A 16,713-nucleotide genomic window follows, 5' to 3' on the forward strand; every position below is an offset into this window, starting at 1 on the left:
TTCAAGGAATTTAGTTATAGAAATGCTGCCGAAAATATAATATAACAATCGAAACGTTCCTGTTAAAAAAAAATTATAGAGAACATAAAGAAATATTTAAAATGTGGATGAAATGCGAAAACACAAGAAAACAAGCTCCACAATAAGAAAAAAAATCTTTAAGGAGCTGTCGATATAAAGACTATAGCTTTGCATCTATATCTACATTTACAGCTCCCACATAATCTCATTATACTGATTACCTTATTCTTTTAAATTTCTCCAAAATGTTTCTCCATCAACAATATATGAACGACAGAGTTTAGTCGGTAAATTTACTCGTAACTCTCTTTCCCATCCTAAATATCGCTCCTTATTCTTATTCTTCATTTTCCTTTCTCATAACTCCAATCGCCAAATACTGATCATACATGGCAACATCACACACACACACCGCCATATTGGGGCTCTGGCTTCTCTCTACATACAATAGCTTTGCACAGGCGTTTCTGACCTCATGCCAGGGTAAAGATGTCGCAAAGCTTCGCCATCCCACATCTAAAACCTTACAAAGCATGTGAATATAGAATACATTCTACGCAGAATTGCATATTCTTTCAGTATTTGACATGTTCTCAAACTCTTGAGCCCTTGTAGAAATTTCGGGGCGAGGGTGCAAGGGTGATGCATATGTGAACAAAGCCCGTGGGAGTGACACTCCCAATATAAAAAAAAAAAAAAAAAAAAAAAAAAAAAAAAAAAGCCCCCCACCCCACTCCACCTACACCCGCCCATCCCGCCCATGTTCTGCTTCCTTGTGTCCTCTATTTTCTTTGTCATATTCTATCACTACGTGGAGTTGATCAAAGAATACTGGGATGATTTGGGCATAAGAAAGGATAAATGAAGAGAGACTAGCAAAAGTGTGTGGAAGGCAGAGGTGGGTGAGTGAACTCATGGGGAAGACAGAGAATGAGATGGATGGGTGAGGTGAAAGTGGTCATGGGTACAAGAGGAATTTCTGTCGAGCAGGGAAATAAGAGGGCATGGAATAGGTCTGAGTAGAGACTGGTTGCAAACGGATGATTGGGCGCGGTTAGAAAGGATTCGTTTTTATCTGCTCAGTAAATCTATTGAGTGAATGAGTGGGGACGGTCGCCATGTAATAAAATGGCCGTGGTAAACCAGCTAGGGAAGTGCTGTGTCTTGCTGCATTGCTTCTGACCCGGGCACTGGGTGTGAGACAGGGTAACCCTTCATCCACGAGGAGCTAAGATAAAAGGAACAACGCATGGAAGAGCTGGGCGCGTTACTGTCGGACAACTAATGCGTTACCTTCAATGCGTAACCGAAAAATCTGGGGTGCATTACCGTCAATGCGTTACCGATTTTGATTTTCTTTTAGACTATGATGAAAAAATGAGTAAATGGAGAAGTATTTATTTCTGACGAATATTTTCAATAAGATAATACCTAAACTACAACATTAATATTCACTATTCTAAAACAAAAATAACCAGAGCTGGCGATAGCGTTACTGCGTTACTAACGCACTAACTGATTTTTTTCGCATCCGACCTAGATATGGACCAAAAGGTCTCCTGTCGGCATGCTCCGCCTTTGTAATCCTTTGTGTGTGTGTGTGTGTATGTGTGTGTGTGTGTGTGTGTGTGTGTGTGTGTGTGTGTGTGTGTGTGTGTGTGTGTGTGTGTGTGTGTGTGTGTGTGTGTGTGTGTGTGTGTGTGTGTGTGTGTGTGGTCACAGTATTACCCATAGATCGGTCATACGAGCTCTGAGCTCTCATCCGGGAGGTTAATAAATGTCGATCACGAGTCCAACACGTGATCCAATACCATGGTGAATCACACACACACACACACACACACACACACACACACACACACACACACACACACACACACACACACACACACACACACACACTCTGCAAATGGGTAATTGATCGGAGTGAAATGGCGAAGGGCTTCTTGGTAAATGTAAGTAGCAATACACCAACATTTAACTGACTGCATGTCAATATAATAATGTTATGACATTGCAGAATTCAACTGCATGTGTTCACGAACACTAAACCAGCACTGCATACACTGTCTCGGCTCAAATGTCCAGCAAGCGTGCCTGCTACACGTCATACGATGAGAACCAATCAGAGGGCGGGAAAACACGCCTACTTGTGTCACATCTCCCAGGTCCTATTCACACGTATATGTCGCCAGTCAAGGCCTATAGGTCGCTGACTGCGAGTCCTAGGCATCACGATTGCTCTCTCTGTAAAGGAAGTGACGTTATCATTTTATCAATTTGTTTTACTTAGATTCGTGCAGTGAATAAGGTGTCATTTAAATAGTGCGACAGGATTTCTTAAGATGATGTGTTGAGATGAACAGATGTTAACTGTGTTCCCGCATGGTACCCATAAATCCTAACCTTTACGAACGTGTCATACTTTATGAAAGTGTATTTCCAAGTCAGTTTTTAATTTGATGAACAGGTGATTATACTAGATATAAACTTTCAATTGGAATATGAAGCTCGCTCAGTGCTGATGTCCTCAACTTAAAAATTGTCTTACTAATATGAAAAACTGAGAAAGCAATCGAAGGCCACTTGTGACTTTGCAGAACATTCTGTTATTATCGAAGTAGTTTAATGTGGATCTTACGGTGAAAGTACAATAATGCCCTGAAGCAAAGGCTTTATAACTGACATGGATAAATAAAATAAAATAAAATAAAGAGAAGAAAACAAGAATTTGTCAAATTAGTGAATGTTACTCAAGTGAAAAAGTCGACAATTGTTGAATCACAAGACGACGACGACGTTGCTAAGTAATGAGTAAAATGGCCGGCAGTGGGGTGCATCTGCTGACAAGCGTTGTTTGGCTACTACTATATTTCACCGTCTCTGCAAATGCAGGTAATTCTTGTTGGGATTTTACACGTCCATTTTTCTTCTTTTGTTGACTATCTGGTAGCTCATATATAATAGCTTCCAGAGGAATGAAAATCTATTTATGTTCGTCGTCACGATGATTTGTCTGTACACACACACACACACACACATACACACACACACACACACACACACACACACACACACACACACACACACACACACACACACACACACACACACACACACACACACACACACACTCACACACAAACACACACAACCACACACACACACACACACACACACACACACACACACATACACACACACACACACACACACACACACACACACACACACACACAAACACACGCACGCACACACACACACACACACACACACACAAACACACGCACGCACACACACACACACACACACACACACACACACACACACACACACACACACACACACACACACACACACACACACACACACACACACACACACACACACACAAATGTATAAAAAACTTGAAAGAATACAAAGAGCAATTACAAAATTGGCACCAACACTCTCAAAGCTATCATTATGAAGAGAGACTAGCAAAACTTGAGCTACAGACACTAGAGCAAAGAAGAGAGGGAGGAGATTTGATAGCTATTTACAGAATCATGAAAGGCATAGAAATTATTGATAGAGAGGATCTAATAAAATGGAATGATAGAAATACATGAGGACACGGAAAGAAAATCAAGAAAGACAGCTATAGAAGAGATCTGAAAAAGAACAGCTTTCCTCACAGAGTAATAGACAGTTGGAACAAGTTAGATGAGAAAGTAGTGTGTGCAAAAACAATACATGAATTCAAAAATAGTTTAGATAAAATGAGATATAAAGACGGGACACCACGAGCATAGCTCCCTTTCCCGTAAAATACAACTAGGTAAATACAGCTAGGTAGGTAAACACACACACACACACACACACACACACACACACACACACACACACACACACACACACACACACACACACACACACACACACACACACACACACATGGCGCTGTGGTTAGAGCTCTGGCCTGCCACTACGGAGGTCCGGGTTCGATCCTCGCCCGGGGCTGAAATAATATCAGTATCGCAGCGCTGAGGGGTGTTACTCCAACTCTCGTGGGCGGGGAGTTGGGGGTGTGTGTGTGTGCAAGGTCATAGCATTACCCATAGATCGGACCTACGAGCTCTGAGCTCTCTTCCAGGAGGGAAATAGCTGTCGATCACGAGTCCAACACGTGATCCAAAGACCAAGTGAATACACACACCGGGTTCGAATCCTGCCCAAGGCTGAAATAATTTCTATATTGCTGCGTTGTTGGTTGTTACTCCAACTCTCGTGGGCGGGGAGTTTTGTGTGTGTGTGTGTGTGTGTGTGTGTGTGTGTGTGTGTGTGTGTGTGTGTGTGTGTGTGTGTGTGTGTGTGTGTGTGTGTGTGTGTGTGCGGTGCCACGTTTCGGTTTCTGCATGTTGGCCTCCTTGAGTCTCTTGATGTTGGTGGCTTGTGATTGGAGTGTATTGTGGTTGATAAAAATGTATATCTGTTCACTGGGACCCATTCAGTGTTGTACAAACATACACACACGCACACTTATGTGTATATATATATATATGTATATGTATGTGTATATATATGTATACATATGTATGTATATATATGTATATATGTTATTTATGTTTATTGGAATATTTTTAAATCGGAGGTCAGAAATCCTTGGTCTAAAATCCATGGTCTAAAATCTACTGTTTCCAATTTTGCTGATGATACAAAACTAGGCGGAGTGGCAAATGATCACTCAAACCAATTAGATATTCAAGAGGATTTAGATAAATTACAGCTACGGTCTGAAAAGTGGCTAATGAAATTTAACACAAGTAAATGCAAAGTAATGCACATAGGTAAAAATAACAGTAAGTACGATTACAAGTTATTTGAAAATTCGTTAACAAAAGTGGATAGTGAAAAAGATCTCGGCGTAATTATCAGTAACGACCTCAAATCATCCAAGCAGTGTATTTCAGCCTCTGAGAAAGCAAATAAGATTCTGGGACTGATTGCGCGATCTTTTGATTTTCAAAGTCCATCACTCATTAACAAGCTATATAAATCGTTAGTTCGTCCACATTTGGAATATGCTGTTTCCGTATGGTCACCGAATCTCAAAGACATTGACAGACTGGAAAAAGTACAACGGCGAGCCACAAAACTGATTCCAAATATCAAAAATAAATCATACTAAAATCGACTAAAACATATGAATCTGTTTTCCCCAAAAAAGCGTAGACTCAGAGGTGACTTGATACAGGTCTTTAAGATTTTAAAGGGAATTGACAACATCAAAAGTGACAAAATTTTCACATTGAATGAGAGTCAGACAAGAAACAATGGTCTCAAACTATCCGGAAATAGATTCAATTTGGAAGTAGGTAGAAACAACTTTGCCAACCGTGTAGTTAATGAATGGAATAAACTTCCTGCACAGGTAGCGCAATGTAGTTCAGTTTGAAGCTTTAAGAATCATTTAGATAAACACCTAAGCAAGATGCTGTAATGATTATAATTTATTTCATATTATTTGTTTTTGTTTTGTGATCATTTGTCTGTCTGATTTTCATTTATTATAAGTTATATGTCAATTTATTATTATTTACTATTTACCTGTTTGTTTATTATTTAACTATACCTATGCATTTATTTATGTATTTTATTTGTTATTTACATTATCATAGTTTTTATTTATCATTTTATCATTATTATGATTTTTTTCGCATCCGACCTAGATATGGACCAAAAGGTCTCCTGTCGGCATGCTCCGCCTTTGTAATCCTTTGTGTGTGTGTGTGTGTATGTGTGTGTGTGTGTGTGTGTGTGTGTGTGTGTGTGTGTGTGTGTGTGTGTGTGTGTGTGTGTGTGTGTGTGTGTGTGTGTGTGTGTGTGTGTGTGTGGTCACAGTATTACCCATAGATCGGTCATACGAGCTCTGAGCTCTCATCCGGGAGGTTAATAAATGTCGATCACGAGTCCAACACGTGATCCAAGACCATGGTGAATCACACACACACACACACACACACACACACACACACACACACACACACACACACACACACACGCACGCACGCACACACACACACACACACACACACACAAAGGATTACAAAGGATTACAAAGGCAAAGCATGCCGACAGGAGACCTTTTGATCCATATCTAGGTCGGATGCAAAAAAAAAGAAAAAAAAAGAAAAAAAAATCATATTAATAATAAATTAAAACTATAACAATGTAAATAACAATTAAAATACATAAATAAATGCATTGGTATAGTTGAATAACAAACAAACAGGTAAATAGTAAATGATAATAAATTGACATATAACTAATAATAAATGAAAATCAGACAGACAAATTATAACAAAACAAAAACAAATAATATAACATAAATTATAATCATTACAGCATCTTACTTAGGTATTTATCTAAATGATTCTTAAAGCTTCGAACTGAACTACATTGCACTACCTGTGCAGGAAGTTTATTCCATTCATTAACTACACGGTTGGCAAAGTTGTTTCTACCTACTTCCAAATTGAATCTATTTCCGGACAGTTTGAGACCATTGTTTCTTGTCTGATTCTCATTCAATGTGAAAATTTTGTCACTTTTGATGTTGTCAATTCCCTTTAAAATCTTAAAGACCTGTATCAAGTCACCTCTGAGTCTACGCTTTTTTAGGGAAAACAGATTCATGTGCTTAAGTCGATTTTCGTATGATTTATTTTTGATATTTGGAATCAGTTTTGTGGCTCGCCGTTGTACTTTTTCCAGTCTGTCAATGTCTTTAATGAGATTCGGTGACCATACGGAAACAGCATATTCCAAATGTGGACGAACTAACGATTTATATAGCTTGTTAATGAGTGATGGACTTTTGAAATCAAACGATCGCGCAATCAATCCCAGAATCTTATTTGCTTTCTCAGAGGCTGAAATACACTGCTTGGATGATTTGAGGTCGTTACTGATAATTACGCCGAGATCTTTTTCACTATCCACTTTTGTTAACGAATTTCCAAATAATTTGTAATCGTAATTGCTGTTATTTTTACCTATGTGCATTACCTTGCATTTACTTGTGTTAAATTTCATTAGCCACTTTTCAGACCATTGCTGTAATTGATCTAAATCTTCTTGAATATCTAATTGGTTTGAGTGATCATTTGCCACTCCGCACAGTTTTGTATCATCAGCAAATTTGGAAACAGTAGATTTTAGTCCATGGTCTATATCATTTATATATACTATGAATAGAAGTGGCCCAAGAACGGAACCCTGAGGAACTCCACTTGCAACACTTTTCCATCCAGAAGTTTTTCCATTTAAAACAACTCTCTGTTTTCGACCTTTCAACCAATTACTAGTCCAACCTAATAGGCTACCACTTATTCCATGCAAAGCTAATTTAGTAAGTAGTCTTTCGTGTGGGACGGTATCAAAAGCTTTTGCAAAGTCTAGATATATTAAATCTATATTGTTTCTTTTGTCATAATTCGAGATAACTGTGTTGTAGAATTCGAGTAAGTTAGTCACGCAAGAACGTTTCCGTCTGAAACCATGTTGGCTATCATTTATCAAACGGTTACTTTCTAAATGATATTCGATAGCATCTCTGATGATAGTTTCCATTATTTTTCCTACGATCGAAGTCAAACTAATAGGCCTATAGTTATTTGGTTTCTTTTTGTCACCTTTTTTGAATATGGGAGTAACGTTAGCTAGCTTCCATTCTATTGGGACATCTCCGGATATGATGGATTTCTTGAAAATAATTTCTAATGGAACAACAATCTCATTTTTAATTTCCTTTAAGATTCTTGGATGCCAACCGTCAGGCCCTGGTGTTTTGTTAACTTTGAGTTTGTCTATACACCTTTTAATTGTTTCTTTTGTTATATTTACCGTAGTGAGTAAGTTTACCCCAGACTTTTCACAGGTTTCAGTTTGGAATTCACTTTGAGGTGTTTCGTTTACGAATACCGAGCTAAAATAATTGTTTAAGAGATTACACATTCCTTCATTCCACACCTACACACACATACACATGAGCTCTGAGCTCTCATTCGGGAGGGTAGTAGTTGTCGATCACAAGTCCAACACGTGATCCAAGACCATGGTGAATCACACACACACATGCGCGCGCGCATGCACAGTCCGGGTTCGAATCCCGCCTAGGGCTGAAATAATTTCAGTATCACTGCGCTGCGAGTCGTTACTCCAATTCTCGTGGGCGGGGAGTTGGGTGTGTGTGTGTGTGCGTGTGAGGTCACAGTATTACCCATAGATCGGTCATATGAGCTCTGAGCTCTCATCCAGGAGGTTAATAAATGTCGACCACGAGTCCAACACGTGATCCAATACCATGGTGAATCAGACACACACACACACACACACACACACACACACACACACACACACACACACACACACACACACACACGCATACACATTTTTCCCACTGAAGGCATACAAGGACATTCTGCACATTTTGCACTATTTCTTTCATGTACATTTTCAACACTGCACACAATTATTCGATACTATTTGTGGAGTTTCTTCAGAAGTACTCCAACTGTAAGTGATGTTTCAGAACTCTGTTGAGCCATTTTCAAAGCAGACGCGAGTAAGAGATGGCGTCTCCTGTGGACACTACTCACTAGTTGCTAGGATTAACTCAAAGACAACCAAATGAAGCTACCTCGCTGCTGCTGCTTCAACGACTGAGGCTACGGCTGCTGCTACTGGGGGTATAACCATGCTCTGGTGATGAAAATGTTTGGAAATCGTATATTTGGTTCAAGATTGTATGGCTTCTAGATATGAGATGCGGCGATGGTCGTGTTTCTTACAGGTGGTAAATGCATTGTCGACTAGATCTTTTCGTGTGACATTAGTTTTGAGTAGTCCCTGTTTGCAGGCGACGAGTAGATCGTCTAGTAATATTTGCCCTCGTCATACCGATATAAGAATAAGGTCCACATTCCTCACCACTGCAGTCGTAATGGTAGGTTATGTAGTCTTGGGCATGGTGGGTCTGTTTTGGATCATATTTTCTTAAAGTCTTATAATAGGAAATGGGGAAGATGCATTGTGGGGGAGTTGTAGGGATAACACTTCTATCAGTGATGGCTTTGATATCATTTCCAGATTTGTCTTGTAGTCAGTAGACATAAGGTCTCTGTAGTAAAACTTGATGATTTCTTTAGGAGGAAGTATACTTGTCTTACCATTTTGGGGAACATACCACTCGTCTTTTGAGTATGTCGAATATGTCAGTGTTACTATAGCCATATCTTACTAGTACATAAGAAAGGCTCGTTTCCCACGTATCGATTTTTCGCCTTGCGCCGTCCACGACACGACGTCGTGCTCTCAAATAAACATGGGTCGTGGTCATGATGTGTGAAAGCGTCCCTCCCATTTTTTTTTTTTTTTTTTTTTTTTATCGAGAGCACGATGTCATTTCGTGGACAGTGGGTGGAGAAAAGTCAGTACGCGTGAAACGAGCCTCAGGGGTCCTTGTTCCAAGTGTACATCCTCTGAGGAGGAACATAGATGATGCTGGAGCGTAGGTAGTGTTTAAGGCACTTACTCCGCTGAGACAGAATCCTGTAGTCTTGGGCTTGCTGTACACCGTAGTTTCAGAATCCGGTGTTGTGAGCTTTTGTCTTGTGATCTTATATCATGGAATCGAAACAAAAATGACCACTTGCAAATTGCTGGACACCATAAATCTGACAATTCACGCGCAAATAATTCCTTGAAACTTGCCGAAGAAAATTATCTGGGGGTATATATTCCCTTCGACGTCGATTTGAATTGTATAGATAGTTCTTTTATACGAATGGACTCTACTGGACTTATTTCGGGATGGCAGTGTGTTGTATGCTGTAACCAGGATGAACATAGTGTGAGTATAGGGAGGGGAGGTAAAAACCCAGGGTATCTGACTTGACACATCCCATAAACATATTAGCGAACAGCTCCGAGAGTGCTACCCATTCCTGCAGCATCAGTCTTTTGGTACTCGGGCAAGTAAAGGAAATTTATCTAGTGTACAGTTCTAGGATTATTTTCAAATATTACTGGGGTGTCGAGAGGTGTAATGTCGCTGCAAGTATGAATTTAGCTGTCTTGTCTACGGGAACATTAGTGAAGAGGCTTTTGGCGTCGAAGGTAACAATAATGCTGTCCGGGAATCCTCACAAAAGAAGAAATCTGAGAAGGAAGGTTGAATGTGTCAGATATATATGGAACGAGAAGTTTGTTAAATATCCTGGATATAGTATAGATTGCAATGTGTGTTTGCGATATAATTGGACCTAAAAGGTTACCAGGTTTATGTATTTTGGAACTGTAAGTCCAACTAAGTGAGAATTCCTAGGCCAGTTTCTGCAGAGGGAGACTATTACTAACATTAATGACAGCTGAAACGGTGTCGTTGATTTATTTCTTAATGCTGTCGGTTTGGTTGCAGGTTTCATTTTGAACTTGAGGTATTTTAGCATTCATTTTTGAAGATGACGAAGGCGAAAAGCTTAGATTATTGTCAACAGATGCGTGAGAAACGCCACGTTTAGCCACATCAGGCTTGAAGAAGTTCAAGAGGATGATCCATAACCCCACCGGCAACATTAAAAAGAGTCAGTGACACCATTTCTACTATAAACACGGTTGAAAATAGTCTCCCTCAGCAGAAACTAACTGGGAAATTCTCACTCGGGTATGCTTACGACAATTTCGAATCTCATTCGACAAAAAAATTACGCCCGATATCTATAGATGCTAGTAGTTTACCAGAATTTATAAATGAAGAAGTATGAAACGAGGAAAACACGTGGGTAAAATGGAATATCGATAGATCTCAAAGATGTAGGGAAAGAAGCTCAATGTAAATTAGCTCAACTATATACTCGTAGCATTCATAAATCCTGGTGCAATACTATAGTGATTTTTCATCACAAGATGGGAGACAAGAATTGTACAGGGAGAGAGAGAGAGAGAGAGAGAGAGAGAGAGAGAGAATATAAACGCGGAGAAAATCTTTCGTGAATTGCAAGGCCGCGCGGGATCTTAACCGATTTTGGACGACACCTTCCTGTAAAGGACTCATAGGTTACGACATCTTAAAGGGTTTCGTCTCTACCGAAATGTAATACTATGTTATTTCGAGACGTACTCCACAATTAGAAGAAAAAAAATATCCGTTCATAAATTCGCCCATAATGTTGCTACCAGACAAATAAACGCCATTAAGAAAGTAACTGTTTTGTAAACACCATTTAGAAAGTAACTATTTAATAAATGATAGTCAGCATGAATTTAGAATGAAACGTTCTTGCGTGACCAACCTACTCAAATTCTACAAGACAGTCATCTCAAATTATGACAAGAGAAACAATATAGACTTAATATATCTGGACTTTGCGAAGGGTTTTGATACCGTCCCGCACAGAATACTACTTGCTAAATTTTAGCTTCATACGGAATAAGTGGTAGCCTATTAAGCTCGACTTGTAACTGGGTAAACGATTGTAAACAGAGAGTTGTACTAAACGGCAAAACTTCTAGATGGAAAAATGTTTAGAGTGGAGTCCCTCAGGGTTCTGTTCTTGGACCACTTCTATTCATAGTATATATAAATGATATGGACCACGAGCTGAAATCTTTTGTCTCTAAATTTGCTGATAGTACAAAACTGTGCGGAATGGTAAATGATCACTTAAAACGATTAGATATTATATATATACATATATATATATATATATATATATGTATATATATATATGTATATATATATATACTGTATATATAGATAGATGTAGATAAACTACAGCAGTAGTCTGAAAAGAGGCTAATGAAATTTGACCCGCGTAAAGTTATGCACATAAATTAACATAATAATGAGTACAATTACAAGTTATTTGGAAATTCAGAAAAGTGGATAGTGAAAAAGATATCGGCGTAATTATCGGTGATGATCCAGAATCATCTAAACAGTGTATTTCCGCCTCATAGAAAGCAAATAAGATTCTAGGACTGACTGCGCGATTTTCTTTTTTTAAAGTCCATCTGTCTAACAAGCTATATAAGTCGTTAGTTCGTCCACATTTGGAATATACTGTTTTCGTATGGTCACCGAATCTCGTTAAAGACATTGACAGATTGGAAAAGTACAACGGTGAGCCACAAAACTGATTACAAATATCTAAAATAAATCATACGAAAATTGACTAAAACATATGAATCTGTTTTCCCTAAAAAAAGCGTAGACACGGGTGATTTGATACAAGTTTTTAAAATTCTAAAGGGAGTTGACAACATCAAAAGTGCCGAAATTCTTACAATGAATACGAATAAGACTAAAAATAATGGTCTCACACTGTTAGGAAGTGGGTAGAAACAACTTCGCTAACCATGTAGTAAATGAATGGAATAAATTTCCTGCATAGGCAGTGCAATGTAGTACAGTTCGAAGTTTTAGAATTCGTTTAGATAAACACCTAAGCAAGATGCTGTAATGCCTGCCATTTATCTTACTCTATTTATTCATTAATTATTATTCATTGATTACCTATCTGTTTATATTCTATTGTTTATTCATTATCATAAACTATTATTATTCATCTGTTAGTTTATTATTCATCATTATCTCTTTTATTTTATTCATTTATTCATTCTATATTATGTTTTATTATACATATATATATATATATATATATATATATTATATATATATATATATATATATATATATATATATATATATATATATATATATATATATATATTTCTTCTATCTATTTATTTATTTTTTCGCATCCACCCTAGTAATGGGCCAAAAGGTCTTCTGTCGGCATGCTTTTCCTTTGTAATCCTTTGTAAACTTGCCATACACTATAGGAGACGCCGAGGAGGGTCCAGACTGGTGGGACTTGGGCCAACGTATCAAGAACAAGATTCTCAAAAATTACGACAAAACCGCCATGCCTCATCGCGACCACAACGGAACGACCACCGTCTACTACAGCCTGAGTCCAATTGGCATTTGGATGAATGACGACACCCAGATAATGACCATGAACACCTTCGTCTACATGGTAAGCCGATGCTGTTGATGACAAGGAAATCATAATGATAATAATGATTTGCAACTCGAATTGTTAAGATTAATGTCAGTTTTGATAGGTCATTGTATTCTTCTGCCCAACCATCCACTGGTCTTTCCTCATTAGTGGGAACGTGGGGTTGCATTGTAAATATATTCTGTCACCTTTGCCCCAGAGAAACATTCACCTGTGGCTCATCAGGTTCGCGCTCGCCAGCGGTGGCGGCGAGGAGTCATCTCCTTGCCGCTCCCGTTCTGGTCACTGATCTCTCGTTGACGTCGGCAGGCGGGTGTACACCGCCCGTCTGCCCCCCCTCGCACCGCCCCTTGATCAGCTCTAAAAGGACTTCAAACCCAGTCTGGGGATAAACAGACAACGCTCGCCCCACCTGTGGCTTATCAGGTTCGCCCTCGCCAGCGGTGGCGGCGGGGAGTTATCTCCTTGCCGCTCCCGTTCTGGTCACTGATCTCTCGTTGACGTCGGCAGGCGGGTGTACACCACCCGTCTGCCCCCCCTCGCTCCGCCCCTTGACCAGATCTAAAAGGACTTCAAACCCAAAACCTGGGGATAATCAGGGGACGCTCGCCCCACCTGTGGCTTATCAGGTTCGCCCTCTACACGCGGAAAGTGAAATCAACTCACTTCTCGTAAGATACACACATACACCTCTCACGAACAGAGCCACAAATCACGCACAAACATAAACACTTACTTTTTCTTCGACTAAAATTCGCTTCCTTTCTAACTTTCTCTTCTACTACATCTTCTCATTTCAGTTTACCTCCCACTAAAGATTTTTCCGTTTTTCCACCTTTCTCTACTACTACGCCTCCTACCATTTTCTAAACTTTCGTTGGTGATCCTAACCCCGTTGGTAATCCCAACCTCCTAACCTCCGGCGTCAGGCGCTTCCCTCCAAGCTCCTGGTCAAGTCCTCCTATGCCATGACAACAATCTAGCCCCTAATTGCTCGCGATTCGCCCGGTGGCAATAGCCCTCTTTTATACACTACTATCTTTTCATTTTCTAACAGACGTTCTTCCCCTCCCACAAAACCCGATCCCGCGCAAGCGAGGTGGTCTTTTCTTGAATTCCAGAATTCCAGAATTCCATTCACCTGAAGCATTTCCCTAACAAGTACACCTTAAAAGTGCTCAGTGGCAACAGACCTACTCTACACTCGCCTATCATTTCATTTTCCTGCAGACTTTTCCTCTCTCACAAAAATCGATTCCGTGAGAGCGGGTTGTCTGCCCGAAGTCAGTGTTTCTTAACCCTGGGTTCGATGAGTCACTTTCCGGGGTTTGGAGGTTTGGATGACCCTTGGGTTCACCCCAAATATTCATTACGTTTTCGTTTTATGTGAAATTCATGTTCTGTTGGTTTTGTTCTTTGAACAGTGATTTCGTGCGCAAATGATCCATGGTACAGTTTGTGCACTAATACAGTATATAGTTCCTATGTTTTGAATTTGAAGGAAAAAAAAAACATATTTTATTTTTCCAACTACGAAGGGTTCGATGAATGTATGTATGAAACTTGCGGGATTCAGTACCTCCAACAAGGTTAAGAACCATTACCCTAAGTAGACCATAGTCCATTCCTCTGAAGGAGCTTAGTGCGAAACCGGCCAAGAATAAAATCGAAAATAGACTCGTGTCTCTTTTTTCCCACCTTCTTCAACTCGTCGTAATCTCTCTCTCTCTCTCTCTCTCTCTCTCTCTCTCTCTCTCTCTCTCTCTCTCTCTCTCTCTCTCTCTATATATATATATATATATATATATATATATATATATATATATATATATATATGTATTTATTTATCACTTGGACAAAATGTAGTGGCATATTTGTAAAAATAAATACAAAGAAACCATAGTCGGAATAAAAGGAAACTTAGAAGAAAATGTAACTTCTATATTTCGGCTAATAGCCATAGCTCTCCTCAGGAAGAGGGCCATAGCTATGTCCTTTTATTCCGACTGTGGGTTCTTCGTGATTATATATATATATATATATATATGTATATATATATATATATATACATATATATATAATATATATATATATATATATATATATATATATATATATGTATATATATATATATATATATAATGATGGCGCAATCGGTTAAGTCACTAACATTTGTCACGTGCTAGCGTAGGTCGAGTCCTTGGCTGTACCACGTTTCAATTTCCGCAAGTTGGCCTCCTCGAGTCTCTCGATGTTGATTTAGAATTAAAGTGGATTGTGGTTGATAAAAATGTATATCTGTTCACTGGGACCCATTCTGTGTTGTACAAATATTTTCCCTCGTTCGTATATTCACCAATTGTACTATTATAGTGGAGATGGGTTGAACTCAAAATTTAGTGTACGTGTAACTCGAGCATACAAATATACAAGAGAAGTTGCGCTGAACTTATATCTCTCTTGATGGCGCAATCGGTTAAGTCACTAACACTTGTCACGTGCTAGCGTAGGTTCGAGTCCTTGAGTGTACCACGTTTCAATTTCTGCATGTTGGCCTCCTCGAGCCTCTCGATGTTGATGATTTAGAATTAAAGTGTATTGTGGTTGATAAAAATGTATATCTGTTCACTGGGACCCATTCAGTGTTGTACAAATTGTTTTCCTCGCTCGTATACTTACCAATTGTACTATCATAGTGGAGTTGGGTTGAACGCAGAATTTCGTGTACGTGTATGTAGCTCGAGCATACAAATATATGAGAAAAGTTGCACTCAACTTATATCTCTCTTGATGGCGCAATCGGTTAAGTCACTAACACTTGTCACGTGCTAGCGCAGGTTCGAGTCCTTGAATGTACCACGTTTCAATTTCTGTATGTTGGCCTCCTTGAGTCTCTCGATGTTGATGGCTTAGAATTAAAGTGTATTGTGGTTGACGATATATACTGTGTATATATACTGTATATATATATATATATATATATATATATATATATATATATATAATACTGATGACCCACTTTCGGAGAAGAATAAGCGAAGATATAGAGATCTGTATATTTCGATCACTTACTGTGATCCTCTTCAGCAGATATGAATTACAAAGTACAGAACAATGTGTATTTATAGTGAAACAGTGAGGTAGCAAGAGGGGACGGAGCTCAGGTCAACACGCCCGGCACGCATGCTCGCATCTTGGTGGCTCAGGTCACATGAACGGCGTTGCATGGGCCTTGGTGATTTTTGTCCACCGCTAATGTTGATGGTAACATTTTATTTATGGCAAAAGAAGAAATACAGTCTGGTGACCATTGACCATAGGAAATGTTGTAATTTGGGAAATTATTTATTAATGAGGATTCTACTATTTTTCTTCTGAAACTACATTTGGATTTATAAATTATTTCAGCATCGTCCCAATTTATTCGGTGGTTTTTATTGGCGACGTGCTGAAATACTGCGGAATTTTCCTGTCCGTATTTAACAGAGTTCTTGTGCTCCTTAACCCTGGTATTGAGATCTCGACCCGTCTGTCCCCAATATACATCATTGCAATCTAAACAAGGTAATTTATAAACTCCAGGAGTTGTATTACTCTTGGATCTATGATGTATATTGACAAC

General features: G+C 39.1%; 1 protein-coding gene across 1 annotated transcript in view; it reads left to right on the top strand.

The window, feature by feature from the left end:
- The first annotated feature begins 2,198 nt into the window (after positions 1-2,198).
- LOC143039456 (neuronal acetylcholine receptor subunit alpha-7-like) overlaps positions 2,199-16,713 on the top strand; it is a 25,702-nt gene continuing 11,187 nt past the window's right edge. Inside the window, exons 1-2 of the mRNA XM_076209544.1 lie at positions 2,199-2,916; positions 12,910-13,106. Coding sequence (XP_076065659.1) covers positions 2,832-2,916; positions 12,910-13,106 — 282 coding nt within the window. The 5' untranslated portion in view covers positions 2,199-2,831. The remainder of the gene's footprint in view (positions 2,917-12,909; positions 13,107-16,713) is intronic.

This window comes from Oratosquilla oratoria, chromosome 26 (assembly GCF_046742065.1).
Source record: "Oratosquilla oratoria isolate Oo_2021 chromosome 26, ASM4674206v1, whole genome shotgun sequence".
NCBI classification, from domain to species: domain Eukaryota; kingdom Metazoa; phylum Arthropoda; class Malacostraca; order Stomatopoda; family Squillidae; genus Oratosquilla; species Oratosquilla oratoria.